Raw genomic sequence first — 26847 nt, 5'->3', positions numbered from 1 at the left:
GACGACGACGCCGACGACCGCGGCGCCGACGTCCTCGCGCCCCACGATGGTGCGGCCGTCGGCCGCGCCGTCCACGTCCGCGCCGTCCTCAGAGTCGGCGCCGCCGTCCGCGACCCCGACGACCGCGGCGCCGACGGCGGCGGAGCCGACGACGACGCCGACGACCGCGGCGCCGACGGCCGCGCCGTCCCCGCGCCCCACGATAGTGCCGCCGTCGGCCGCGCCGTCCACGTCCGCGCCGTCCACGTCCGCGCCGTCGTCGGAAACGGCGCCGCCGTCCGCGACCCCGATGACCGCGGCGCCGACGTACGGCCCCACGACGGCCGCGCCGGCGTCCGCCGCCCCGTCCAAAAGGCCCACGACGGCCCTCCCGTCGTTGCGCGCGACGGCCCTTCCGTCGTTGCGCCCGACGACGGCATCGCCGTTGGCTGCGCCGTCGCTGTTCCCGACGACGACGGCATCTCCGTCGGCCGCGCCGACATCCAAGCCCACGGCCATGCCCCAGGCCGAGGCGCTGCAGATCTTTCTGGACTTCACATTTCCCCTTTAGTTACCATGGGCGATTTGGGGCTCTTTTAGCGATTTCACCATTTATTTGTATAGCCCCTTGTTTACCACACCAGATTTTCCCCCCTTTTTGCCATTTCGATATAATTTTTGTCGTTTTTGAGCAGATTTCAATTTAGCCCCTTGTTACCCTCGACGTGCCGCTGGGCGAAGCCCGCGTTGGAGCCACTCGAGCAGACACATTTCAGCCCCTTTGTGACCAATGCTTCGAATCTGCTGAGTTTTGAGTCGTTTTTGAGCAGATTTCAATTTAGCCCCTTGTTACCCTCGACGTGCCGCTGGGCGAAGCCCGCGTTGGAGCCACTCGAGCAGACACATTTCAGCCCCTTTGTGACCAATGTTTCGAATCTGCTGAGTTTTGAGTCGTTTTTGAGCAGATTTCAATTTAGCCCCCTTGTTACCCTCGACGTGCCGCTGGGCGAAGCCCGCGTTGGAACCCATAGAGAATACACACATGAATTTTGAAATATCAAAAGATCTTGAATATAAAAACACAAACTAATGGAACAAACTTAAATTCATCGAAAATCTCCAATTGTCTAGCCATTCTTAGGATCTACACGAAAACTATGGTTTTTTTTACATAGAGAGGTTGTATAGAACCATACAAGCCCATACTTCAACATAGAAACAGTCTTTATAATCTCTCAATGTATAATATAGAATAATCTTGTAGTAGTATTATTATTGTATTATTATCATTTTTATGTACTTTTCCAATGGTTTTTCACCTTTTTTTGGTATTGAAGTGTCTATCGACAACGGTTTAATTAAATTTGTATACTTATATGATAGCTACGATAATGGATTTATATTTAAAGAACTCGGGAAAGTGATACCTTTAATAAATAGTCTGAAATCACTTTCTTACAATACAAGATTTAGTGATAATGTTGAGGATATGTCTTGGTTAAAAGATGAAGTAAAGGGTTTGAAGAGTTTAGAAATTCCTGCACTAGCGAATCTTAATCCTAGCGTAACAAATGGACTTGATGTATTAATTTTGACACATCCTTTAACACACGAGAAGTGGAGTCCAAAAACAGACAGAATCACGTTGGGTCATAAAACTCATTATTCCAATATTAAGAAAGTAATAATCTATACCGATTCCAGACCTCAAGATGAAGCAAATGATGATACTGATTACATTTTAAAAGAGAAAGATATGCGAGTTCTCCGAAGACGATTTCCGGATTCTAAATTTGTATTTGAATCATGAAAGCAATATTCTTAATCAGGTCAGGTTTCATGAGGACAAAACACAATTCACATCACAATTCACATCACAATTCACATCACAATTCACATCACAATTCACAACTTTACAGAGCATTTTACAGACACAAACACAAATCACAACACAGATAACCCGTTTTTTGCATATCGACCACTAACCGGTGGGGCGAATATCCTTTTTAAAATTGCGTTTTGTTAGCACCGTAATTACATGATTTACAATAGAACTTAAATTCTTTACTCTGCAAACCCATTCATTTTTAACAAAAAACAAAAACTGGCGTGCCGCTGGGCGAAGCCCGCGTTGGAGCCCTTGACCCTGAGGCGGAACTTCCGTCACCCTGGTGGCAGACCTCGGGTTCGCGGCCAGGCTCGTCGCTGCAAGGACCTCATCGCGGCAAACAAGGAGAAGCGCATGCTCCGTGTCAACAATAGCATGACTCGGAGTGGCGAGCTCTTCGACATTAGCGAAGTAAGGTATAGATACTAGCCGCCGGTCGAAGTTCCAGATTGCGATAAGAATTTAGCAGGGGGCTGCGTCGGGGCTCCGGTGACATTCTACCAGCAGCGCTTTTACGCGCCGATGCTCGCAAGCATCGATCAAAATATACCGAAGCTTGACGAAGCACGATAACACCGATTAAAAGTTAAGAGTTAGGACTTAGCAATCGTGTATTCGAATTAGCTCTCCCGAGTTAAGGAGAGCATGGGCGGGCAGCCCCGTCCCCTGCATCGATCTCCGCCCATGCGCATGTCCATATTTTGCCAATGGACGTACTACCCCGCCGCGACCGCCGCTACGAGTGGTGCAAGTTTTACGCTGGGAGCGCACGAATCTGGCATGCACGACGCTCGCGAGCACGTCCCGAAGCTCCGCGGCAACTTCCCGCGCGACTTTCTCCGCCTAATCGTATCGACAGAACAAACTACGAGTTCTGGTGCGCGCGCGCGAAGGAGCTCTGCTCGGAGATGTCTTTATCTCCGTCTAATTATTATTTTTGAGCGACCTACGAGCAGCTCATCAGGCTGCCATCATCTCCATCGTGGACTTAGGAGATTTTTACTCGCAGCTTTGGGAACTAAATAGATAAATAAATAGATAAATTTATGCTAGGAATACTTAACTGCTGCCCGCGCGCGCTTCCCCGCAAGCACGACGGGCTTGTATTCCCACTCCGCGAACGTCTTCAAAGGGGGAACATAGTCCTCGTCGTCCGAATAGGATACCGTATTTCGAGGCTTGCCGGTAGATGGCTGGCGGATCTTGGGAGGCTTCGGCCGGAGCGCGGCAACTTGCCGGCCTGGTACTGTCTGCTCCACAAGCGCCCTCACATCAGAAAAGACCCCAGCTTTCCAGCAGACAGCAACGTGCAACTGTCTGGCATCAGCATCATATTTGATGGATAGACTGGGAACGGGGGGCACTCGTCTCCTCTTCACACCGTCGTCGTACGCAATTCCATACTGGTTACAGAGATCCTTCATATGCTCTTCTTCTGCTTCTTGCACATCCTCACCTGGGAGTGGCATCTCCACTATAGCACGGACCTCCTCGCAATCTGCATAGACGTGGGACCTTTCACATATCGTAGCTGCTTGTTTTTGCTGGGTCTTTGACTGAAAGAGATTCCAGTAGTGGCCCAGGAACTTGCCAACATGCACAAATGCTGGCGTGGTCTTGGCCAAAAAACCCTGGTAGGTGAAGTGCCGGTGGAATCTGTGCATTGCTAAAGCGGAGGTATCTGGCTGATAGCCTCTCCTGGTGGACACCTTCTCCAGGTCAGATGTTATGGACTGGTGTGTTAATGCAGCCTTGATGATGTCCCATATTTCTCCATCAACCCCCAGTAACACCGCAGAATTGCAGCAGCCGGGCTGCGTTTTGCCCAATAAATCTGAAATACAGGTCCTGAGCAGCAGTGATCTGGCTGTCCATATCTTAGATGTGCGACTTTCATGCACCAATGGCTCGTGATCATCATCTTTTCCAAACACCGGGTGCGTCTCTGGGAACGTAGACCAACAATGGGGTTCGATTCTCTGCAACCGCTTGTCAGCAGCCTGCTGATAGCCTATGACAAAGACATCATGCATCCCATGAACAAATACCTTTTTATCTGTTATGTCTTCCATGGGCCAGATGACCACCACCTGACGAATAGATTCCACAGGGAACCAGGAAAACTCCCACCGAAGCACAATCTCGGGAATGCCCTCACATGCTGCGCGCTCTTTCAGCGGCATCTGCGACATGGGGAAGACCCCGTCATCATCCCCTATGACCGAACACCACTGGGCCAACGCGAATTCCGCGCGGCAGCTGTATTCGCCCGCCCAATCCGCCTGATCCGCAGCAGCCAAGTCATGGTAGTCCGAAATGTCGACGATGCGGAACAAGAACGCGTTGCCCTTGCACTTCTCGATGCGCACGAACTCGCCGGTCATCAGATGGGTCTTCAGCTCCGGCGACCGCACCGTTTTCCCGTACTTGGACGGCGCCAGCGACATCGCGCAGCGATGAAATAACGTGAATCCCGGTACAATTCAGGGCTGCGGCCGCTCAGTCAACTTTATCACCGCCAAAGATCGGCTTCCTGTTTGGGAAGATACGGTTCGAAGCGCTTTGTGGACTGTGGAGATTCGAGCCGACCTGAGCCGCTGGCAGCTCCGACGCCTAGGAAGCTCAACCTCCCCTTTGCCGAGTTCTAGAATGCTAATCGATCGGAAGACGCCGGCTTAGAGGAGCACGTCCCCGCCCGGCGGCACCGGCTCGGCGGAGAGGACGTTGTAGTGGACGGGCGCCGTGTAGGTGAGGAAGCAGTGGCGCTGGGCGGTCCTCTTGCGCCGCGCCGCCCGCGGGGTGAAAAGGGCCCGGGGCGACGGCGCGGGCGTGCCGTACATGAGGTAGTAGTGCTCGTCCGAGGACGTGACGACGTGGACGACGACGTCCCACGCCTCGGCCGAGGCCTGGAGCGTGAGCTCGTCGCCCCAGGACGACGCGTTGGTCAGCGCGGCGACGTAGTCGTCCCAGGGCCCCTCGACGTAGGGCTCGAACTCGTCGCGCTTCCGCTGCATGAGCCGCGCGACGGTCTCGCGGACGTGGCCGAAGTGCTCCGACGTCCCGAAGAGCTCGAAGGACAGCGCGCGGAACTGGCAGTTGCCGTCGGCCTTGGCCTCCCGCTCGCGGAGCCCGAGGCGCGCGAGGCGCGCGCCGAGCACGGACGCGTGGCGCACGATCGCGTCCTCGCGGCTCAAATTCTTGTCCATGGGCGCGCGCCACGAGGCGCTCCGCAGGGGCTTCCGCGCGCTGCTCGTCCGCGACAGTCGCGAGGGCACCCGCTCGAGCGAGGGCTCCGGCGTCAAGTTCACGGACACGCGGCTCCCGGAGTCGCGCTCGATGACCGCGAGGAGCTTTTCGTCGTAGTCGCGGCGGTCGACCTTCGCCGGCCCGCGCTGCATCGGCGGCGGCGGCGGCGGCGGCGGCGGCCGTTTCGACGCGCTCGGCGGCGAGAAATAATCGAGGAAACTGGACGACCGTCGCGGCGGCGACGTGAGCGAGCGGTCCCGCTCCACACGGCGGCGCGGCGGCGAATCGGGAAACTCGAGCCGTTTCGGCGTCGGCCGGGTTTCATTTAAAGAAGGGCGGCTCAAGCGCTGGCCGGGCGGCGAATTCCCCTCGTGCTCGGAGTGCCGCTTGCTCGGTTTGCAGCCCATGCTCGAGTCGTCGCGCCGACGGGTCGCACAACGTTGCACGCCAAAGTGTCTGCGGCGAAATGAGACGGCGCCCGAGATTCCCGTGCCGCTTCCCCGAGTCCCTCACCCGCGACGCCCTCTAGATAAGATTAGTGGAACCCCGCGAGCGCGTCGCACTGGTCCCAGAGCATCTGGACCGTCGTCTGGGTCTTGATGGCGAGGAAGAAGTCGTGGGTGATGAAGCGCTCGACGCGGTCCTTCGCGGCGACGAGGCCGTCGAACGTCTTCGCCTCCGCGCAGTAGAAGAGCGCGCGCGCGAAGTCGTCCTGGTCGAGCTTGTCGAGCTTGGGCTCGCCCGTGAAGGAGCAGACGGACACCAGGGTCCGCGCGACGTCGGACAGCGTGAGCGTCCGCGACACGAGCCCCAGGTCCTTCATCATGAAGACGAACTCGCGGACGTCGAGCACGGGCGGCCGCGGGCTCTCCCAGTTCTGCTGCTGCGCGCGGCTCTCGCGCACGGCGCCGAGGCCCGTCGTCGGCCGCGTCGGCGCCGCCGCCGCGGCCTCGGCGTCCGCGGCCGCCGCGCGCGCGTAGTGCGCGAAGACGCGGCGGAGCCAGAGCCGGTACCTGCGTGGACATCAAATTCAATGTGCGCGTATTTGAATGTTTTGACACGAGCACTTCCGCTGGGCTTCGAGAACTCGACTAGCGCAATCGATCCGTCCAAAAATCAGCCGAATCGACTTCGATGTGACCGAGCTCGAGAAGTTCAAAGTTTGGTCGGGACGTCCCGAACCGGCGGTCGACTTCCACACGGACCGGTACCGCTCGACGAACTCCTCGCAGTCCGCGCGCTCGCGCAAATGCGTCGCGCCCTGGACGGCCTCCGGCTGCAAGACGACGTGGCGCTCGACGGCGTACTGGATGCGGTCGCAGAGGAGCGCGATCTTCATCTTCGACCGCACCTCGACGAGCGTCATCTTCTCGACGACGGCCTCGGGCGGCCCGTCGCCGATGCGGTGGATCAACACGTTCGTGTTGCCCGTCACGGACCCGATGTTCTGGCGCGACCCCTGCCGGCTCAGGTTCTGGCGGCTGCCCGCGCGGGAGAACGCGCGCCGCTTCGGCTGGCCGTCGTCGGACTCGCCGGACTCGCCGCGCGACTGCGACCGGCCCCGGCCGGGGCTCGGCGACGCGCCCGTGCGCGAGCCGCTGCGCTTCACGGCGCCCGTGACGGCGCCGGCCGTGGGCCGCCGGCCGCCCGCGCCGAGCCGCGAGCCGCGCGGGCCGCCGCCGCCGGGCAGGTTCACGGACCCGGACCGGCCGCGCGGCGCGCCCTTGGCCGCGGAGAAGGACGACTGGCGGCCGCGGAACGTGCCCTTGGCGCCGCCGGCGCGGGGGCCGCCGCCGCCCATGAAGGAGCCCTTGCGCTTGGCCGTCGCGGACCCCGGCCGGCTCTGCGGCGCGCGGCCGCGGCCGCTCCGGCTGGAGACGCGCGAGGACACGGACGCGACGGAGCCGACGGAGCTCGCGTCGCTGCCGCTGGACGCCGACGAGTCCGAGTCGTCGCTGGCGCCGCCGCCGCCGCGCGACGACGGCGGCCGCCGGCTCGACTCGTCGTCGTCGGAGCCGGACCGCTCGAAATCCTCGTCGTCGTCCGCGACGACGGACATGCGCCGCTTCGGCGCCTTCTTCGGGGCGCCGCCCTTGAACTGCTGCGTGCCCCGGCCGAACTTGGGCGGGCCGTCGAGGAGGGACCCGCGCGACGGCGCGCGGCCGCGGTGCGCCGTGTTCCGCCGGCCCGGCGGCGGCGGCTTGCCGGCGACCGCGGACTTGCGCGCGGCGGCGCCGAGCTTCGACCCCTGGCGGCTGAGGCCGGGCCGCGACTTGGCGCTCATCTTCGACCCCTGGGAGCCCCGCGTCGACGTCGACGCGTCGTCGGGCGCCTCGCCGTCGGACTCGGAGGCGTCGTCGTCGTCGCCGCCGGCCATGATCGTGTCGTCGTGCGTCGCGCCGACCATTTCCAGTTCTTTCCGGTGGCGCCCGAACTCGGCCTGGGCCCGGATCCAGTCGAGGTGGATGCCCTTCTGGCGCTCCTCCATGTCCTTGAGGTACTGGGGGATCTTCGCCGAGTAGCGCGCGGCCGCGACGCGCGAGAAGACCTCGAGGAACTGGGGGAAGCGGATGGCGTTGAGGCCCTGGCCCGGGGCCATGATGTCGGCCCAGGCCGCCGCGGGCCGCTGCGCGAGCATGCCCCGCGCCTTGACGCTGAGCTTCCCCGGCGTCTCCGTGCTGAACGGGAACGTCTCCGTCGTCGTCGACACCTCGAGGTGCGCGGACACCGCGGACATGCGCCGGAAGCCCTTCTTCGGCGGCTCGCCGCCGGTGCCCTTCTCCGGCTCGTCGCGGGGCGCGCCGTGGATGTCGCGGTTCGGGAAGAAGCGCGCGTCCTCGGGCACCTCGCCCATCTCGCGCCGCGCGGCGGCCCGGCCGAGCGTGCGGCCGATGGCGACGAGGGCGACGTCGTCGTTGATGCCGTGGTCCGTGAGGCGCACCTCCCGCAGGAGGCGCAGCAGCTGGGACCCGGACATGGACGCGCGCTGCGCGATGAGCGTCGAGAGGCCCGCGACCTGCGCGCCGCCCGGAAGCGCCACTGTTTCCGCCACCACCTCCTGGGACCACTTGCTGTAGGGGATGGCGTCGGGCGCCGTGCCCCCCGCGAGGCGCGGGAAGAACTCCAGATCCGTCTCGTCGGGCCCGTCGTCGTTCATCTCGCCGAAGCCCCGCGTGTTCGCCGGCGGCGCGGCCGCGTCGCCGTCGTCGTCCCGCAGCTCCGAGACGTCGTCCTCGGCGACCTTGCGGCGCCGCGCGGCGGACGTCGGGCGCGACAGGTCGCCGGCCGTGGACTCGTGCTCCGGCGCCTGGCCCGCGGACCCGCGGCGCAGCGCCGCGGCGGCCGCGGCCGCGGGCCCGACGACGGACGCGCGCGACCGGCCCTCCGCGGAGCCCGCGCGCGACGCGGCCACGGACTCGGAGCCGCCCTCCGTGCCCGGCCGCGTCGGGCCGGAGCCGGGCGTGGCCCGGCCCGGCGCCTCGGAGCCGGGCTCGGACGCCGTGACGCGGCGGCCCTTGTGCGGGAACGCGCCGGGCCGGTTCCTGGGCAGCAAAAGGGTGCGACATTCCCAACTTCAAAGGCTCCGATCTCGGTCGTTTTCCGCTCGTTTCGGCTGATTTTTGGACGGGCGATCATCTCTCGGAGCGCTCTCGAAGCGTGGGTGCTGTTTCCGGAACGCGCGCGCGCGGAACACTCACGTTGAAGCGACGTTGAATCACCCTTTTGCTGCCCCGGTCGGTTCGCGCTCGCGACGCTCGCGTCCTCGCTCGGCGGCGTCGGCGCGTTGGCGTGGCCCGCGGCGGCCTGCTCCGCCTCCCAGTGGCGCTTCGCGTCCTCGGCGGCGTAGCGGTGGCAGCCGTTGAGGAAGATGGACCGGAGCACGGGCTTGAAGTCGAGGAGCACCTGGTGCACGCCCTCCAAGACCTCCTCGAAGGCCAGCTCCAGACCGTTCGACTTCCAGAACTCGATCTCCGGCTCGATGAGGTCCTCCAGATGGAGGAAGGCGCCCGCGTTGTTCAAGGCGACGTGGACGTCCGCGTCCGTGAGCGCGTCGCCCGTGTTCTTCTCGTCCGCGGCCGCCGCGGGCGGCGCCTTGGGCTTGTCGTCGCCGGAGTCCGAGTCGCCCTCCTTCAGGTGCGACGCCGACCCGGGCGCCGTCTTGAGCTTGGCGCCCAGCGCGCGGATGCCCAGCGCGCCCTTGCCGCCCTCGGACGACGCGAGGACGTTGGGCGTCGCGCCGGGGTCGTGGAGCTGCGCTGGGCCGATGGTGCCGACGGGCGCGTGGGGCATGTTGTGGTAGGCGACGCCCTGCTCCCGCAGCGCGTGGAGGCAGCCGTCGAACTGGCGCCGCACGTTGGCGTCCGACGGCGCGCAGGCGATGCCCTTGAGCAGGGTCTCGGACGCGTCCGCGTAGCGCCGGAGCCGCATCTGCGTCGCGCCCTTGAGCAGGTAGAGCTGCGCGGCCTTGGGCGCCAGGGCGACGGCCTGGTCGAGGTCGAGCTCGGCCTCGCGGGGCTGGTCCAGGCGCAGCCAGACGCGCGCGCGCCGGTAGTAGAGGCGCCCGAGCAGCGTCACGGGCTCCGTGAGCGTGTGGCGCTTCGCGATGGACCGCCCCTCCTCGCACTCGTAGAGCGCGCGCATGAGGTCGATGGCCCGCGTGAAGCGCCGCACGGCATCCTCGTAGAGCTCGTGCTTGAGGGATTTCGTCGCGGACCGCAGCCACTTGCGGAGCTCGATGGCCGTCTCCTCCAACCTTTCGGTCGCGAGCTTGCGCCGCTCGGCCTTGACCGTCGACGACAGCGACACCTGACTGAGGTGCGACTGGAACGACGCGATGGAGCCCAGCGACAGCTGGCTCCCGGAGTTCGGCAGGCCCGGGATCATCGTTTAGGCGCGATCACACTGATAATACCCCGGCGGCCATGCTCTAATCGTTTCAGGGCTGGCATTGAACCTAGGTGCTGCGACGGTGCACTTCGAGGCAGCCGAAAGCAGCCCCAGGTGCTCGCAGCGCTGCTGCGCGCACCGCGTTGCGTCGTCCGTCGCGGTCCGAGAGGACCGCGACGCGCTCATCGCCGCCGCCATGGACATGTCCAAGTTGATGAAGAAGGCCGGCGACGCCATGGAGGAGGAGGCCATCAAGGAGCGCGAGAAGGAGATCGCGGAGAAGGAGGAGGCGGAGCGGCTTCTGGAGGAGAAGCAGAAGGAGCTCGCGCGCGAGCGGGAGAACCCGGACCAGATCGACGTCGCGGAGATGAAGGAGTGGACCGAGGCGGAGCTCGACTACCTCGAGCGGCGCATCCGCGCGACGCCCGCGGACGTCGGCGTCGCGCTCGACCGATGGGTGCTCATCGCGCACTCGCCGACGCCCGCGCCGCCGCCGCCGCTGGACCCGAACGCGGACCCCGCCGCGCCGCCGCCGCCGGAGCCGCCGCCGATCCCGTCGCCCATCATCCACCGGAGCCTCATGGAGGTCTGGGCGGCCGTGCCGCTCGTGCACGCGCGCGTCATGGACAAGCGCGGCCACGAGATCTGGCGCAACTCGGACCAGGAGCGGCTGCGCAAGCGCATCGAGGAGATCGCCACCGAGGCCCACACGCCCGAGGACGCGCGGGAGATGAGCCGCAAGGAGCGCGCGGACGAGATGTTCCTCGACGAGTACTGGTCCTACGGCGAGGTCGACCTGGGCGTCTTCGCGGGCATCCTGATGAAGCTGAAGCGCATCCACGGCCACCTGGGCAAGGAGGGCATCGGGACCTTCGTGGACTGCGGCTGCGGCCTCGGGAAGACGGTGCTGGCGGCCGTCTTGTGCCACTCGTGGGAGAAGGCCGCGGGCATCGAGGGGCTGCAGACGCTCGTCGACGGCGCCACGGTGCTCCTCGAGCGGTTCCAGGAGACGGTCTACCCGACGCTGAGCGACAAGGAGCAGGATGCGCGCCAGGACATGGAGCTGAGCGTCACGCACGACGACTTCTTCGCGGACGACTCGTGGCTCGCGGGCACGTGCGTCTTCGTGGACCTCACGTGCTTCAACCCGGAGCTCGTGCGGCGCTTCGCCGACTTTAGCCAGGAGCTGAGCCACGGCTCCGTCGTCATCTCCCTGTCGAAGCGGCTCGACTTCGCCGTGCACCTCTTCCTGCTCTTCGAGGAGGAGGCGGAGTGCTCCTGGGGCGCGACGCACGTCTACGTCTACGAGCGCAAGCCGAACCCCGAGGAGCTCGAGCGGTTCCTGAACCCGCCGGACCCCAGCGACATCTAAAGCGCCGGGTTAGTGCAGGTGCAGGGCCTCGTCGAGGCACAGGGAGACGACGTCCCGGCCCGCGCCGTCGACGGCGGGCGACGCGTCCGCGTCGCGCGCGGACGGCCGCGCGCCGCCCAAAAAGTTCACGTCGCGCGTGTACGGGCGCGGCCGGATCAACGGCACGCCGTCGACGGTCGCCGCCTGGGGCTTGTCGCCCCCCGGCGCGAAGCTCCGGAAGAAGCTCATCGCGCCGAGCGCGGCGCCGACGCCGTCCGCGCCGACGGCGACGCCGTCGCCGGCGAAGGGGTCCCGCGCGGCGAGGGCCTCGCGCTCGTAGACGTAGACGTCCACGGGGTCCACGGGCGCGTCGGCGCGCGGCGTGAACGGGTCGTCGAAGTCCGCCGCGAACGCGTCCGGGGGTTCGACGAAGCGGCCCGGCGCGGGCGCGTCGAAGGTCGGCGGCGGCGGCGCGTAGATCGGCGGCGGCCGCGGCGCCGGCGCCGGCGCCGGCGGCGGCGGCAGGGGCGGCGGCGGCGGCCGCACGGCCGGCGCCGCGAAGAGGTCGAGCGCGTCGACGTCCGGCGCGGGCAGCGGCGGCGGCTTCGCGAGCGGCGCCTTCTCGGGAGCCGCGAAGAGGTCCACGTCCTCCAGGCCGTCGTCGCCCGGCGCGGCGAACGTCGGCGGAGGAGGCGCGAGGAGCTCCGCGGACGACGACGCGGGGGGCCGCGCCGCGGGGGGCGCGAAGAGGTCCACGTCGTCGAGGCTGTCCGCGTCGTCCTCGGCCGGCGGCGCGGCGGCGGCTCCCGGGGAGGCATGGCGAGGAGCGTCTCCGTGGCCGACACCGTCAGAGGAGCCGCCGCCGGCGGCTCCCGGCTCTCAGCGTCGGCCGGGGGCGCCGGAGGCTCCCGGGGAGGCACGGCGAGGAGCGTCTCCGTGGCCGACGCCGTCAGGGCGGCCGCCGCCGGCGGCTCCGGGCTCTCCGAGTCGGCCGGGGGCGCCGGAGGCTCCCGGGGAGGCATGGCGAGGAGCGTCTCCGTGGCCGACGCCGTCAGGGCGGCCGCCGGCGGCGGCTCCGGGCTCTCTGAGTCGGCCGGGGGCGCCGGCGGCGCCGGGGTCTCGGAGAGGTCCTCCGCGCCGTCCTCGGACGCGCCCTCGAGCGGCGGGGACGTCGCGGGGCGGTCCGCCGCGCATTCCTCCGTCGGCGCGGCGAGCCTGATGCCCATGGGGCACACGTCCTCCGGCTCGGCGAGCGGCCGCGACGGCACCTCCGGCGTCGCCGTGTTCAGGCGCGACGACGCGCGCGCGACCTTGCCCACGCCCTCGCACTGCCGCGGCGCCTCGACGCCGCCCGCGAGCATCGGCGGCAGCGTGAGGCCCTCCGGCGGCGGCGGCGGCGCGAGCGGGCGGTCCGCGAGGGGGTGATCCGCGGCGTCGCCGCCGCCGCGCGCGTCGTCCCGGGGCACGAGGACGACGCGCGGCACGGGCCGCGCCGCGGTCTCCGGCACGATCGCCGTCAGGGGCTCGTCCATGCGCGGGAGCCCGGAGCCCATGCCGCGCCGGAAGAACCCGCGGCTCTCGAGCAGGTTCGTCGTGCGCGGCGTGTCGGCGCCGTCGTGCGGCGAGAGGCCCCCGGCGGACGACGGCGGCGATTCGAGGCCCGTCGCGTCGATGGACGGCGGCCCCTTTGTCCCGGAGCCCGCGCCGTATCGGAAGAAGCCCTTGCTCTGGAGGAGGCTCGTCGTGCGGGGCGTGTCCGCGGGCGACATCGTCGGAAGCGGCGTGTGGGCGGGCGACATCCCCGCGGACGACGGCGACCGGACGTCGATGGAGAGCCCGAAGGGAGCGGCCGGCGCGGCATCCTCCGGGCTCCGCGCGGCCGGCGCGGCGTCGTCCGCGCGCGTCGCGCTCTCCCCCTCTGTGCCGGAGCCCACGCCGTATCGGAAGAAGCCCTTTTTTTGAAGGAGGCTCGTCGTGCGGGGCGTGTCCGCGGGCGACATCGTCGGAAGCGGCGTGTGGGCGGGCGACATCCCCGCGGACGACGGCGACCGGACGTCGATGGAGAGCCCGAAGGGAGCGGCCGGCGCGGCGTCCTCCGGGCTCCGCGCGGCCGGCGCGGCATCCTCCGTGCGCGTCGCGCTCTCCTGCAGCGCCGCGGCGATCGCAGAGAGGGGTTCGCCGTCGTCCGTCCGCAGCGTCGGCGTGTGCGGTTTTGGGGTTTCGCCGCCGTCCTTCGCCGGGCTCTCGAGGATGGCCGCAGCGATCGCCGAGAAGGGCTCCGGCTCCATCATCGCTTGAGTGGAATCTCGAGGCGCGGCACCACCGCTGGGGCAGCCTCACGGAACAGGAAAGCAGCCGTCCATATCGCAATTCCGGGTGTGGGCATCATCAACGTCGTCTTGAGGTATTCAACTTGCAGTCAGGCGCAAAGAACGAGCGAGCGCCGCGGTGTGGTCCGCGAGTTGTGAGCAGAATTGCTTCCGCGGGCACGCGGCTCGAGGCGCGCGCCAATTTGGCTGCGGCTCGCCACCGCGCTGCAACGCCATGGACCCGGACGAGAAGGCGACGCTGCTCGGCGACGACCTGCCGCCCTACGCGACGACGCGGGCGACGTGGGTGCGGTTCTGCGTGTGCTTCGGCATGCTCCACGGCTGCGCCGTGACGTCCATGGCCTACGCGTCGAGCTTCCAGGGCCGGTCCGTGTCGTCGATCACGCTGAGCGTGTTCTTCGGCGCGTACACGCTTTCCGCTTTACTCGTCGCGACGAACGTCGTCCGCAGCGCGGGCGTGCTCCATAGTTTGCTGCTGGGCTTCGCGGGCTATGTTGCGCTCTCTTTATCCTACGTGTCCTACGAGCTGCTGGGCGGCGGGCTCTTCGCGGACTGCCTCGTCGTGGGCGCGTCGCTCGTCGCGGGCGTCGGCGGGGGGCTGTTGTGGGTGGCGCAGACGGCGCAGTACGCCGTCGCGTCCCAGGCCTACGCGGAGGTGCAGGACATCGAGCCGGCCGAGGCGTCGTCCGAGTTCGCGGCGATCTTCGCGGCGATCTACGTCAGCGCCGAAGCTCTGGTGAAGCTCGCGACGTCGCTGACGCTCGTCGCGGGCGCGTCGCTGACGGGCGCGATCGCGTCGCTCGTGGCGCTGGGCGCGCTGGCGACGCTGGCCTTCCTCTGGAACCCGCTGGATATTGGGTTGGGCTACCGCGCGCGGCGGCCGGGCGACGAGCGGCTGCCGATCTTCGACGGCTCGGGGTTGCGGGCCGTGCTCTCGGCGCACGCGTCGGACGCGAGGTTGTGGTATCTGGCACCCTTGACGCTGGGCTTCGGGTACTCGAGCGCGCTCTTCACGGACTGGGTCGACGCCGTCGTCGACGAGGAGCGCGGCGACTCGACGGTCGCGCTCGTGTCCGCGATCACGACGATCACGGCCGGCGTCGCGGTGTTCCCCGTCAACGCGATCTTCGCCTACGGCGGCTCGCGCGCGCCCGTCGCGCTGGCGGTGTTGGCCTACGGCACGCTCGGCGCGCTGATCTTGGGGCTCGGGTCCCTGGACCGCATCTCCGAGTGGTCGAATCTCGTCGCGATCTTCGCGTTGCAAGGCGTCAACCGCGCCATCTTCGAGAACTCGACGAAGTTCATCTTCCTCGACACGTTCCGCGGCTCGGGCCACGTCGACGCGGCCCTCGCGTCCATCTACGCGCACTCGGGCTTCGCGTCGACCGTGACCTTCGCGTCCCTCTTCTCGGAGAACATCGGCCTCGCGGGCGCGGCGCTGCTGCTCTTCGCCCTCGGCATCGGCCTCGGCTTCTACCTCGTCGACCGGGGGCCCCGGGGCAAGGACCGGCACGTGCGACCCATCCCGGAGCGACGACACGCGGCCTTCCCCGACCGCTTCCAGATCCCGTCGCCGGGGCCGCCGATCATGGGGTAAAACGAGCAGCTTGAACTTTTTTACGAGCGGTTTCTGAGGCCACACGTGGACAAGCGCTCGGGCTGCCTCGAGAGCGCCTGTTCGTGCCGTCGGGCTGCCTCGAGAAGCGCCTGTTCGTGCCGTCGGCGCCGGCGCCATGGGCTCCGCTGTCGTCCTGGTCCTCCTCGCCCTCGCCGCGGCGACCGACGGTCCCAGCAGGGCCCCGACGCCGTTCTCGGAAACGACGCAGCCATCGGACGACACCATCGCCGGCACCCTCACCATGAACATCGTACCGATCAGCGGACCCGGCTTCGATGAGCTGGACGCCGTCGTCGCCCGCGCGCTCCACTACTGCACGAGCACGAACATCGCCATCGCAAACATCTCCGCGAAAAACGACTTCGCCGACGACGCGGACTGCTACGACACCGGCGTCTGTCCCGTGCCGTTCCACTTCGCGATGGCGTGCGACGCGGACCTCTGCGCGACCGTGATGGGCAACTGGGAGAGTATCAACGAAGATCCGGCGCTCTTCGAACCGTGCGTCAGAGCGGCGTGCGAGTTTGGCGAGGTCTACGAGGACGGCGAGCCGTGCGCGCACGACTGGGAGGTGCAAGACACGATGACGATCGAAGCCTTTTCGTCCGCCGCCATGGCGGCGACGGACGCGCCGACGCCCGCGCCGACGACGCCATCAGCCGCGCCGACGTCCGCGCCGACGGCCGCTCCCGTCGCGCCGCCGTCGCCGCCGCCGTCCGCCGCCGCCGCCGCCGCCGCGCCGACGCCCGCGCCCGCGCCCGCGCCGACGCCCGCGCCGACGACGCCGAAGATCTCCTACGGCGACGACGACGACGACGGCGACTGCGTCACGCTCCTCTGCCTCACGGCGACGAACGCGCGCGCCGTCGCGGCCGCCGTCCTGCTCCTCGCGCTCGTCGGCTGCGCCGCGTGCGCGTTCCGCTGCCGGCGGCCCCGCAAGGGCGGGGACGCGGGCGCCGTCGAGCTCGGCGCGACGAACCCCATCGCGTCGCCGCGGGAGCCCCGGCGCGCCGCGACGCCGCGGACGCCGAAGAGCCCCGCGGTCCGCGGCGAGGACCCGTCGCTCGTGCCCGTCGTCGTCGAGGCCCAGGAGCGGGCGCTGATCTCGGAGTGGGAGGCCGTGGCGACGCCCGAGGGGCAGACCTACTACCACCACGCGAAGACGGGCCGCACGTCGTGGACGAACCCGGAGCACCGCGTCGACGGCTACCCGGCGTGGACGCGCGGCCTCCTCGACGGCCAGCCCTACTACTTCAACGAGCAGACGGGCGAGACGTCCTGGACCCACCCGGCGGCCCTCGCGGCGCCCAAGGTTCCCGCGACGCCGCGGAGCCCGGCGAAATTGCACGACGCGCCGCCGCGGACGCCGCGGACGCCCGCGTCGCAGAAGCCCGCGGCGTCGCCGAGGCCCGCCGCGGCGCCGCCGCCCGTGCCCAGGGCCGTCGCCAAGGCCGCGCCGCCCGCGTCGTCCTCGTCGTCGAGCAGCCGGGAGACGGCGCACTTTGCGAAGATGCAGGCCGAGAAGAAGGCCGCCGCCGACAAGGAGGCCCGGGCCCTCGAGGCCATGGACCCCGAGCAGCGCGCCAAGGTCCTGAAAGAGGCGGAAGAGAAGAAGAAGCACGACGCGCTCAAAACGAAGCACATGAGCCGCCTCGGCGCGGCCGGCGGCGTGAATCGGAGCGCGCTCGGCCGCGGCGGCCGGGGCCGGGGCGGCCGCGGCGCCGCCGCGAAGCCCCCGACGCGGCGGTCGAGCGACGGCTTCGACGCGAGCGGCACCTTCGAGGTCGACCCCGACGCCGCGAACCGTGACGGCGGCGACGACGACGGCGGCGACGCGACCCCCAAACCGCCCCCGGCGGTCGCGAAGCCGCCGGCCGCGCCAAGGCCGCCAGTGGTCGCGAAGCCGCCGGCCGCGCCGAAGCCGCCGCCCGTGCCCAAGGCCGTCGCCAAGGCCGCGCCGCCGCCCGCCGCGTCTTCCTCGTCGAGCAGCCGCGAGACGGCGCACTTCGCGAAGATGCAGGCCGAGAAGAAGGCCGCGGCCGACAAGGAGGCCCGGGCCCTCGAGGCCATGGACCCCGAGCAGCGCGCCAAGGTGTTGAAAGAGGCCGAAGAGAAGAAGAAGCACGACGCGTTGAAAACGAAGCACATGAGCCGCCTCGGCGCGGCCGGCGGCGTGAACCGGAGCGCGCTCGGCCGCGGCGGCCGGGGCCGGGGCGGCCGCGGCGCCGCGAAGCCCCCGACGCGGCGGTCGAGCGACGGCTTCGACGCGAGCGGCACCTTCGAGGTCGACCCCGACGCCGCGAACCGGGGCGACGACGATTAAGATCTCCGGTGGCCGGTCCGCGACTCCGAGGCGACCTTGAGGCTCGCGAGCGTCGGGTCGAGGCCGCAGGACGCGGTGAAGTCGAGGACGGCGCGCAGGGGCAGCCGCACGAGCGCGCCCCGGCAGTCGTTGATGCCGTAGCCCAGGAGCAGGTCGTGCCCCCGGCCCCGCCGGTCGTCGTCGTTTGGCCGCGCGAAGGACAGCGACGAGACGAACTGGATGAGGTCGCACCTGGCGGGATCGTCGAGCGACGCGAAGCAAAAGGGCGGCGACCGCGCGAGGAGCGCGTGCGGCGCCGACGCGTTGTAGAGCAGAAAGTAGTGGAGGTAGGTGTGCCAGGACGTCGTCCGGTGGACCTCGTCGTTGCGCTCGTTGCTGTGCTCGTGGCCCACGGCGAGCAGCAGGCCGTGGCGCTTTAACAACAACGGGTTCACGTTGTTGTGGAGCCACTTGCCAAAGTAGCCCGTCAGGGGCGTCACGGCCGGGCGCGTCGGGATGGGGAAGAGCCGTTTCGAGACCTGGGCCTCGGCGCCGAGGAAGAGCAGGAAGTCCAGATCGTCGCCGCCGTCGAAGACGCCGACGTTGCGGACTTCCGTGACGGCCGCGTGGCCCCGCGCCGCCGCGCCGTAGTACTCGCCCGGCAGGGGGATGTAGCGCGCCGTCGGCCGCCGCTTCGCGTCGACGTCGAGCACGAGCTCGAAGACGCCGAAGCTCTGGTTGAAGTGCTCCTGGTCGTAGTCGGAGAACGACTTGTCGTGGACGACGACGGCCGTCGCGATCAACCGGCTGTCCAGGGGCGACTGCGCGTTGTGGGCGAAGAGGCGCACGTCCTCGGCGAGCCAGCCGACGTCGCCGCGCCGCGCGTCCCAGGGGTCCGGGAAGCGCTGCGCCGCGAGGCCGAGCGCGCAGAGGTCGCGGTCGAGGAGGACGACGGACGTGTGGCGGCCCGGCCGCTCCGCGTCGGACCGGTCCGGCCCCACCGTCGCCCATTTCGCGTGGCCGATGTCGAAGCGGAAGCACTGCTCCCAGCTGTGGCGCACCGTCGCGACGTAGTACGCGTCCGGGTAGACGGACCGCCGCAGCGTGTCCCGGAGAGCCGCGGGCAGCGCGACGACCGACGGGTTGAAGACGCCGACGTGGCGCAGGTCCCAGTGCTCCAGGAGGCGCGCGCCGGGCAGCGCGAAGACGGACGCGTCGAAGGTCGCCGCGACGAAGCCGCCGCGGTCGTAGTCGAGGAACTCGGACGCCGAGAAGACGTTGTCCTGGAGCCGCCGCCGTTTGTCGGAGGGCGGGTCCGCCGCGCGGCAGGCGCCGTAGCGCTGCGTGACGTTGCGGTTCGCCGCGGCGCAGGCGCCGCTCCGCGCGGCCGCGGTTTTCGCGCGGTCGTAGGAGCGCGCCGCGGCCGCGCGCGCGGCGCCGACCTCGTCGACGACGGCGCGCGCGTCCGCGCGCGCGGCCGCCAGCGCCGCGCGGCTCGCGGCCCGGGCGGCCGCCGCCGACGCCGCGGCCCGCGCGCCGGAGCGCCGCGCCTCGTAGGCCGCGCCCGCCGCCGCGACCTCCGAGAGCGCCGCCGCGCCCGCGGCCTCCTTGGCCGCCGTGAGGTTCTGCGTCGCGCGCGCGCGCCGCTCCGCGGCGGCGCCGGCCGCCGCCGCGTCCCGGAGCACGTCGGCGACGCGCTGGAGCACGCGGGCCTCGGGCGCGCGCGCCGCGGCGCCGTAGTCGTCGCCCGTGGCCTTGAACTCCCGCCGGCCTTCGCGCTCGGACGTCGCGACGGCCAGGTAGGCCTCGCGCTGGGCGGCCCAGGTGTGCCGCTGGGCGTCGACGGCGGCGAACATGAGCTCCATGGCGTGCGGCAGGCCGGGCGCGTCGCCGCCGCGGCCGCGCGCGTCGCCGTCGCGCCGCGGCGACCGGTCGCGCGCCGCCGCCGCCGCCGCGGCGATCGCGCCGCGCGCGCGGGCCGTCGACGCCGCGATGCGCGCCGCGAGGGACGCCTCGCGCCCGGCGATGACGCGCTCCACGGTGGCCGCGCGCGTCGCCTCGAACGCCGCGGAGCCCTCGCGCCGCGCGAACTCGGCGGCCTTGGCCGAGTCGGCGACGTGGCCGACCTCGGCCTTGAGCTTGCACGCCGGCGTGTTTTTCATGCACGGCGACCCCATGCGAGCCCGCGCGGTCGCTGACAATAATGCGGCGAGCGCGAGCACGCGCCGCGCGGCGCAGCGGCCGGCCACCATGGCGGCGCGCGGCGGGCTGAGATGGCCGGCAGCCCTTGATGTTGAAGCGGTTGATGCTGTAGTTGAGGTCAACAGCTGAGAACTCGATGGGCGCCAAAACGCCGCCGTTTCGGATGCCACTGCTCCTCTCCCTCCTCGCCAGCGCCGCAGCGTTGACCGCGCCGACGGCGCGCACGTCGCGCTACGTCAACGAACTACTAAACGCCGTGCAGTCGACGGACCGCGGCGTCAAGGCGTCGGCGGAGCAACGGCAGATCGTCGACGGCCTCGTCGCGCGGCTCGAGCGCTCCTACGAGGGCACCGTCGCGGCGGACTCGCCCGAGTGGCTCTACCGCGAGTGCGAGGTCGCCTACGTCGGCCAGCGCTCGAGCAAGAAGGCGAACGCGGCCGGCGGCCGGTTCCGCGGCCGCGTCGGCCGGCTGCTCTTCCGCACGACGGCCATGTACCAGCACGTGCTCTACCACAGCACCGGCAACCTCGCGATCAACTTCATCAAGTTCCGGCTCCTCGGCCTGCTGCCGGGCTCCGTCGTGCTCCGGGGCGCGGTCGAGCCCGAGGCCGACCGGGAGGCGCTCGGCGCGCGGTGGAATCGCACGCTTTCCGAGAACACGATCCGCGCGGCCTTCCGGAGCCCGCGCGTCGCCTTCGGCCCGCTGACGCTGGACCTGGGCCCGACGTCGGAGGTGCGCCTCGACACGACGTATTTGGATGATCAGATCCGCGTGTCGCGCGGCGGCTCGTCCGGCACGGTCTTCGTCTTCAAGGCCTGCGACGCGGAGGACGCGACGGCCGGCGACTGGAAGGCCGTCGTCGCGCGCAAGCCCACGCCCCGGTCCGCGCTCGCCGGCGGCTTCGGCGCCGCCGCGGCCGTCGCCGCGGCGCTGCGGGCCTGGGTCCCCTGCGCCGCCTTCGCGCTCCTCGCCGCGAAGCTGATCACGTCCACGGGGGGCATCGTCGTCGACCGCGCGAGCTAAGAGAACTCCCCGCGATTTCTTAAACGTCGGGGATCGGCGCGGCGTCGTCGCGGCGCGCGAAGGTCGCGAAGACCGCGTCCGCGCGGAGCTCGCCCGTCGCGCGGAGCGGCGCGAAGAGGGGCGACAGGAGGAGGGCCCGCATCGTCGGCCGCCGGGCCGCGTCGAAGGCGAGCATGGCCTTGAGCAGGGGCAGGTTCTCGCCGAAGCGCGCCCGGCAGCGCGCGATCGCCGGCGCGTCGCCGGTTTCGAAATCGAAGCGCGCGGCGTCGTCGGCGAAGCGCTTGCGCACCCTGGCGCGCCGCTGGTCGGCGCGGCGCGCGGCCTTGGTCGCGGCCTTCTTCTTCTTCTTCGCGCCCGCGGGCGCGTCGCCGAGGAGGTGGTCGCGCGCGGCCGCGAGCACCGGTTGCGCCCGCGGGGCCGAGCGCGTCCGCCTCGGGCACGCCGAGGAGCACGAAGAAGCGGTAGAGCGTGTCGAAGAGCGTGCGGTCGTAGGGCTCGCCGACGCCATCGTCGTCGGACGACGCGTCGCCGGGGTTCCCCGCGCCGTCGTCGTCGTAGACGGTCCTACAGGTCCGCGCGACGGCGCCGAAGCCGCCGCCGTCCGCGAGCCAGAGCTTGGCCAGGGCGCCGCGCAGGGGCGCCGGGCAGGTGCAGTCCGCCATGAGCTCCTCGTAGGGCGCGCACCCGCCGAAGAGGTGCACCGCGGCGAGCCCGAGCGAGAACGTGTCGTGCGCGAAGCCGTGGAAGTCCGCGGCGTCGCCCGCGACGAGCAGATCCGCGGGCGCGTTCTCCACCGTCGTCAGCAGGCTCCCGTCGGCGTGGGCCCCGAGGCTCGCGGCGTCGCAGCGGCTCGTCCCAAAGTCCGCGAGCTTCGCCCACGCGCCGCACAGAGCGGGGTCGAGCCGGAGGTCGAACGCCGCGGGCCCGACGGCGTAGCGCGCGACGGTGGCCGCCGCCACGGGCGCCGCGAGGAAGTTGAGGAGCTTGACGTCGTAGTGGCGCAGGCCCAGCGCCGCGCGCGACGCGTAGAGCGAGAAGCACATCTGGAAGAAGAGCGCGAGCGTCGCGCCGTCGGGCAGCGCGCCGCCCGGCAGGCTCCGGAGCCAGCCCTCGACGTCGCCGTGGCCGCAGAGCTCCATGCGCGCGTAGAGCCATCTGGCGCCCTTCTTCTTGCGGTTGCCCTTGGCCGCGGCGCCGCCCCACGCGGCGCCGGGCGGCGCGTCGCACGCGAACGCGCCGCGCGCGGCCACAAAGTTCGGGCAGCAGCCGCGGTCGAGGAGCTGGGCGAGGCGCGTCGAGATCTCGAGCTCCTTCGCCGCCTCGGCGGCCGCGCCCGCGTCGCCGCCGAGGAGCGCGAGGTCCGCGACGCCCACGGCCTCGTCGCCGACGGCGAAGACGCGCTTGAACGCGCCCTCGCTGAGGAACCGGCCCGCGGGCATGGCCGCCGCGACGGACGCCCAGGTCCGCGTCGTCCCGCCCGCCCCCCCGAGGGCGAGGCGGCCCGCGGCGGCCGCCGCGGCGGCCTCGGCCGCGCGCGCGGCGTCGCGGCACGCCGCCGCCGCGCCGCGGTGGTCGCCCGCGAACGCGAGCACGCGGCGCCACGCGTCGCCGGGCAGGAGCCGCGTCGCGCTCGCCGCGAGCGTCGCGAGCGCCGGCAGCCGCGCGCCGACGAGCGCCGCGGGCAGGAAGTAGTCGTCGTCGCGGCCCCGGACGACGAGGCCCGCGGGCCACGCGGCCGCGGCCGCGGCCGCGAGCGCGGCGGCCGTGCCGAGCGCCTCCGTCTCGACGACGGCGACGCCCCGGGCGCCGTCCCGCGCCAGGGCGACCTTGACCGCGCGGAGCCCGCCGCGCGCCGACGGCACGACGTCGACGACGCACGCGCCGCCGCGCGCGGCCGCGCCCGCCTCGACGACGCAGCGGCCGCGCCGCGCCTCGCCCGTGAGCCACGCGCCGACGACGTCGCGCCGCGCGTCGCCGCGGAAGCGGGGCGCGACGCGCGCCGCGGCCGCCTCGCCGCGCTTCGCGGTCTCGACGGCGACGGCGTCCTCGGCGACGCCCCAGAGCGCGACGGACCCGCGGCCCGGCGCGAGGGACCCGCGCGCCGGCGCGAGGGAGCCGCTGGCGCGCGACGCGCTCGTGCGGCCGAAGGCCGCCGCGAGGGAGCCGCTCGCGCGGCCGAACGCGCCGCCGCCGCCGCCGACGGAGCTCTGGCGCCGGAGGAGGCCGTGCTGCGCCATGGACCGGCGCCGCGCGAGCTTGAGCCGCGCGGCCTCGCCGTGCGTCGTCGACCGCCGGGAGTCGCCGAAGGACGGCGCGCCGCGCGCCGACGCGTCGAACGCGTCCGCGGCCTCGTCGGCGTCGTCGTCCGCCGGCGGCGGCGGCGCCGCGTCGTCCGGCGGCGGCGGCGGCGCCTTGAAGCGCATGCTGTCGAGGAGCGCCGTGAGGTCGATGGTCGTGTCGCGTTCGACGACCGGGGGCGGCGGCCGCGCCGCCGCGCGCGGCGCCTCGACGACCTCGAGCGGCGGCGCGGGCGATTCCGCCGGCTCCGGCGCGTCGCCGCCGCGCGCCGCGAGCTTCTCCCGCAGCTCGCCGACGGCGCGGCTGCTCATCTCCAGGATCGTCGACTCCGCCGTCGCCACGCAGCGGAACCCCAGGTCCTCGCACCAGCCGATGACGCGCGACCGCCGCGACCGCCGCCAGCTCCTCGGCACGCGCACCGTCCGCTTGCCGAAGCTCACGAACCCCTCGGCCCCGAGCGCCTCGCGGAGCCAGGCGACGTCCTCGTCGGCGCCCGCCGCGACCGCGCCCTCCAGGCCCTTGCCCTTGCTCTTCGCTTCCGGCTCCTCGTCCGACGACGAGTCGACGAAGAGCGCCGACGACTCCCGCGCGGCCATCGTGGTCGTGGTGCGCGCGCGCGGCTTCGGGGCTTTTTCTTCCGGCGTCGCGCAGGCGTTCTTGCGCGACGGCGCGAGCCACGCGTCCTCGTCGACCGTCGCGAGGGCATTGGTTTGCAGCGTGCGGAGCGGCGCGCGCGCCTTCGCCGCGGGTTGCTTCTTCTTCCCCGCGTTGCCGCCGTAGACCTTCTTCGCGCCGGGCAGGGCGCCGAGCCAGGACTGGCGCGAAGACATGGTGTAAAGGTGTGCTGTGGTGTGGTGTGGTGTGCGCGCGCCGCCGGCCGGGAGCGCGACGGGAGCGCGACGGCGTCGGCGGCGGCTGCGACGAGTGCGCGCGCGCCGCGGGCTGGGAGCGCGACGAGAGCGCGACGGCGTCGGCGGCGGCTGCGGACCGGCGCCGGGAGGCGAAGACGTGTGGCGGGACTTAAGGCTTGGCTCAACACATAGCCAACGTCGGTTCCAGGACGGACAAAAGATCTCTCGGACAGAAAGATCCGCAGAGCTTGTGGGCTGCCTTATGTGCTCATGAAAGCACCATGCGTGCACCGCTGCTGCTCGCAGCAATCGCAATGCTCCACGCCGCTCAATGCGTCGAAATCCCGCAGCCACTCGCACGCACAACGAGCTGGGGTCGCGTCGTGCTCATGGGAACGCGCAGCGCGAAAGATACTACCGTCGAAGCCCTCGTCGCCGTGCGGACGCGCCGCGAGCTGCTGAAGAACATCACGTATTGTTGCGACTTTCTACCAGTAACACCACAGACCCGCCTGAGCAGCACCACCTCCGTCTACGACGTCGCCGCGCGCGTCGTACGCTGCCCGCAACAAACGTCACACATCCGCGTCTCCGCCGGCGGCGGCGCCGCGGAGCTGCCGCTGGCGACGCCGCCGTCGTTCCCCGCCGCGAAGGCGACGGCCTGCCTCAGCCCCGTCTACGGCGCGCGCGCGGCGGAGCATTTTCGCGAGTACGCGGCGTACCATCGCGCCGTCGGCGTCGACCGCTTCGTCGTCTGGGATCCGACGCGCGCGCTCGGCCCCGCGCCCGCCGACGTGCACGTGGGCAACTTCTCCTTCCAGGACGCGCTGGGCACGGCGGGCGGCCGGCCCTCGCGGGGCCGGACGCTCGCGGGGCTCCAGCTCGCGCTCCAGTACTGCGCGTTCGCGTTCTCCGCGGACGCGCTCCTCCTCCTGAACCTCGACCTCGACGAGTTCCTCTCCTGCGACGCCTTCGCCGACCCGCAGACGCGGTCCGTCGGGGCGGCCGTCGCCGCGATCAACGCGCGGCCCTGGTTCCGGAAGAAGCCGCGGCCCTGCGTCTGCTTCCCGCGCGTGCTCTTCAACGACTCGGCGCCGACGCCACACCTCCGGCGGGTGCCCGTCGCGCGCCAGCGGAACCGCAAGTGCGCCGTCGACCCGGCGCGGCTCGACGCCGTGAGCCTCCACAAGCCGTCGTGCTTCGGCGGCGTCGTCCACGTGGACCACGGCGACTCCTGCCGCGTCGCGCACCGCCGCCGGTGGACGGGCTTCGTCCGCGCGGGCCGGCCCGTCGACGACGGCGTCCTCGTGGACGGCGGCGCGCCGCCGGCGACGGACCTGGACTGGTGGGACTCGCGGGCGGGGGCGCGGTGACACAGCTCCTCCCCGGAAGAACTTGCGAGGGAATAATTAACAAAACGAAAAGCGAAAAAAAAGCGAACCCCGGCCACTACTTGAAGCAGCCGCGGGGGATGTCGAACGCGTCGCCGGCGACGTCGCGCGTGAAGCCGTCGACGCGCGCGGCCGTGGAGATCCAGAGCGGGTGGGAGATGTTGACGAAGGCCGGGTGGCCGTCGTCGTCGAAGGCGAGGTCGTACTTGAGGCTGTAGTCGTCGCTGCCGCCGACGGCGACGGCGACGCCCGCGTGCGCCGTGAAGCGCCTGCCCTCGCGCGAAAAGGCCCGCGGCGCGTCCCAGAGCACGTCGGCGAGGCCCGCGCTGGCGTCCGGGTGGGCGTAGGAGCCGTTCGTGTCGCGGACGCAGAAGGGGCAGCCGCAGGCGCTGCAGATGCGCGCGTCGACGTCGACGCCGATCTTCCGCGACGCGCAGTCGCCGCCGCGGCTCGCGGGCGCGATCGTGAACTCGAGGCCGAGGTCGCAGCGCGTCAGCACCGTATAAAAGTCGCCGTAGACGGTCTTCATCTTCTGCTGCGCCGGGTCGCCGCAGGCCGACGTGAAGTTGACGATGACGAGGCCCGCGTCGTAGCCCGCCGACGTCATGTTCGCGGACACGGCGCCGGCCCAGGCGTCGCCGAAGCTCGGCGGCGCGGCGCTGCCGTTCGCCGGCTTATCCGGCGTCCGGCCCCGGGCGAGCGCCGCGGCGACGGTCGCCGCGCGGAAGCCCTGGCCGCCCGCGCGTTCCAAGGTTCCGTTCCACCCGCGGCCGCCGACGACGCCCGCGGCGCCCTCGGACGCGCGCCAGTCGTCGCCGCCGACGACCACGAGGCGGAAGGTCAACAGCGCCCGGTTGAGCTCCTCGACGACGGGCTGGAGCCCCGCGGCCGCGCCGCCGCCCGTCGCGAAGCTCGCGCCGACCTGTCCGCTGAGGTCGTCCGAAAAGGACCAGTAGCGGAGGAACTCGAGGAGCGTCGGGTCCGCGTTCCCGTTGATGACGCCGCTCCCCAGCGCGACGACGTCCGCCCAGTCCCGCACGTCGTCGTAGGCCGCCTCGGAGGCCAGGACGAGCTTCGTCGACGCGCCGGCGCGGGAGGCGCCCGCCGCGAAGGCTTGCGCGACGCTGAGCGTCGAATCGGCGGAGTCGCCCGTGTAGACGACGAGCACGTTCTGGGACGACGCCAATGCGAAAGCGCAGGCGGCGACGACCCACCGCATGGCTGACGACGGGGCCGAAGCACGTGAAGGACCAACAACGAGGCTGCCCGAAGCTGCAATGTCGGAGTCAATGTTTTGGTTTCAGATATTTATATTCTATTTTGCAGTGTGTCGCGGTGCGTGCGTCCGAGCAGCAACATAAAACTTTCAATGAGTGGTTTAAAGCGAGCGTAGCGAGCAACCTCAATTAAACGAGTGGCCGATAGCTCGCGAAGCGAGCTTGCCGGCCGTAGGCCGGCTTGTTTGTTTCTAGTGTTGGTG

General features: G+C 69.9%; 4 protein-coding genes across 4 annotated transcripts in view; 2 read left to right on the top strand and 2 right to left on the bottom strand.

Moving 5' to 3' along the window:
* The window catches only part of AURANDRAFT_68054 (hypothetical protein), a gene marked incomplete at both ends in the record, with an annotated part of 4950 nt that extends 2142 nt beyond the window's left edge, over window positions 1–2808 (top strand). The window contains 6 exons of the mRNA XM_009043673.1: window positions 1121–1139; window positions 1244–1245; window positions 1363–1399; window positions 1496–1660; window positions 1809–1813; window positions 2727–2808. Coding sequence (XP_009041921.1) covers window positions 1121–1139; window positions 1244–1245; window positions 1363–1399; window positions 1496–1660; window positions 1809–1813; window positions 2727–2808 — 310 coding nt within the window. The remainder of the gene's footprint in view (window positions 1–1120; window positions 1140–1243; window positions 1246–1362; window positions 1400–1495; window positions 1661–1808; window positions 1814–2726) is intronic.
* A 1716-nt stretch (window positions 2809–4524) lies between these two features.
* Window positions 4525–9997, bottom strand: AURANDRAFT_72738 (hypothetical protein; the record flags this gene model as incomplete). Its single annotated transcript, XM_009043661.1, has 4 exons — window positions 4525–5332; window positions 5659–6126; window positions 6319–8655; window positions 8823–9997. 4 exons carry the CDS (start codon window positions 9995–9997, stop codon window positions 4543–4545), a joined length of 4770 nt encoding a protein of 1589 aa, XP_009041909.1.
* A 370-nt stretch (window positions 9998–10367) lies between these two features.
* On the top strand, window positions 10368–13649 carry AURANDRAFT_68052 (hypothetical protein; the record flags this gene model as incomplete). The annotated part of the gene is made up of 3 exons (XM_009043674.1): window positions 10368–11338; window positions 12938–13174; window positions 13316–13649. 3 exons carry the CDS (start codon window positions 10368–10370, stop codon window positions 13647–13649), a joined length of 1542 nt encoding a protein of 513 aa, XP_009041922.1.
* An 896-nt stretch (window positions 13650–14545) lies between these two features.
* On the bottom strand, window positions 14546–26586 carry AURANDRAFT_68051 (hypothetical protein; the record flags this gene model as incomplete). The annotated part of the gene is made up of 7 exons (XM_009043660.1): window positions 14546–14812; window positions 15882–16094; window positions 17658–19739; window positions 20853–21149; window positions 21268–23940; window positions 24965–25082; window positions 25430–26586. 7 exons carry the CDS (start codon window positions 26584–26586, stop codon window positions 14546–14548), a joined length of 6807 nt encoding a protein of 2268 aa, XP_009041908.1.
* Window positions 26587–26847: the final 261 nt, after the last annotated feature.

This window comes from Aureococcus anophagefferens (genome assembly GCF_000186865.1).
Source record: "Aureococcus anophagefferens unplaced genomic scaffold AURANscaffold_61, whole genome shotgun sequence".
Classification (NCBI taxonomy): domain Eukaryota; class Pelagophyceae; order Pelagomonadales; family Pelagomonadaceae; genus Aureococcus; species Aureococcus anophagefferens.
Note: the sequence above shows the minus strand (reverse complement) of the source record. Positions and strands in the feature narration are given on the sequence as shown.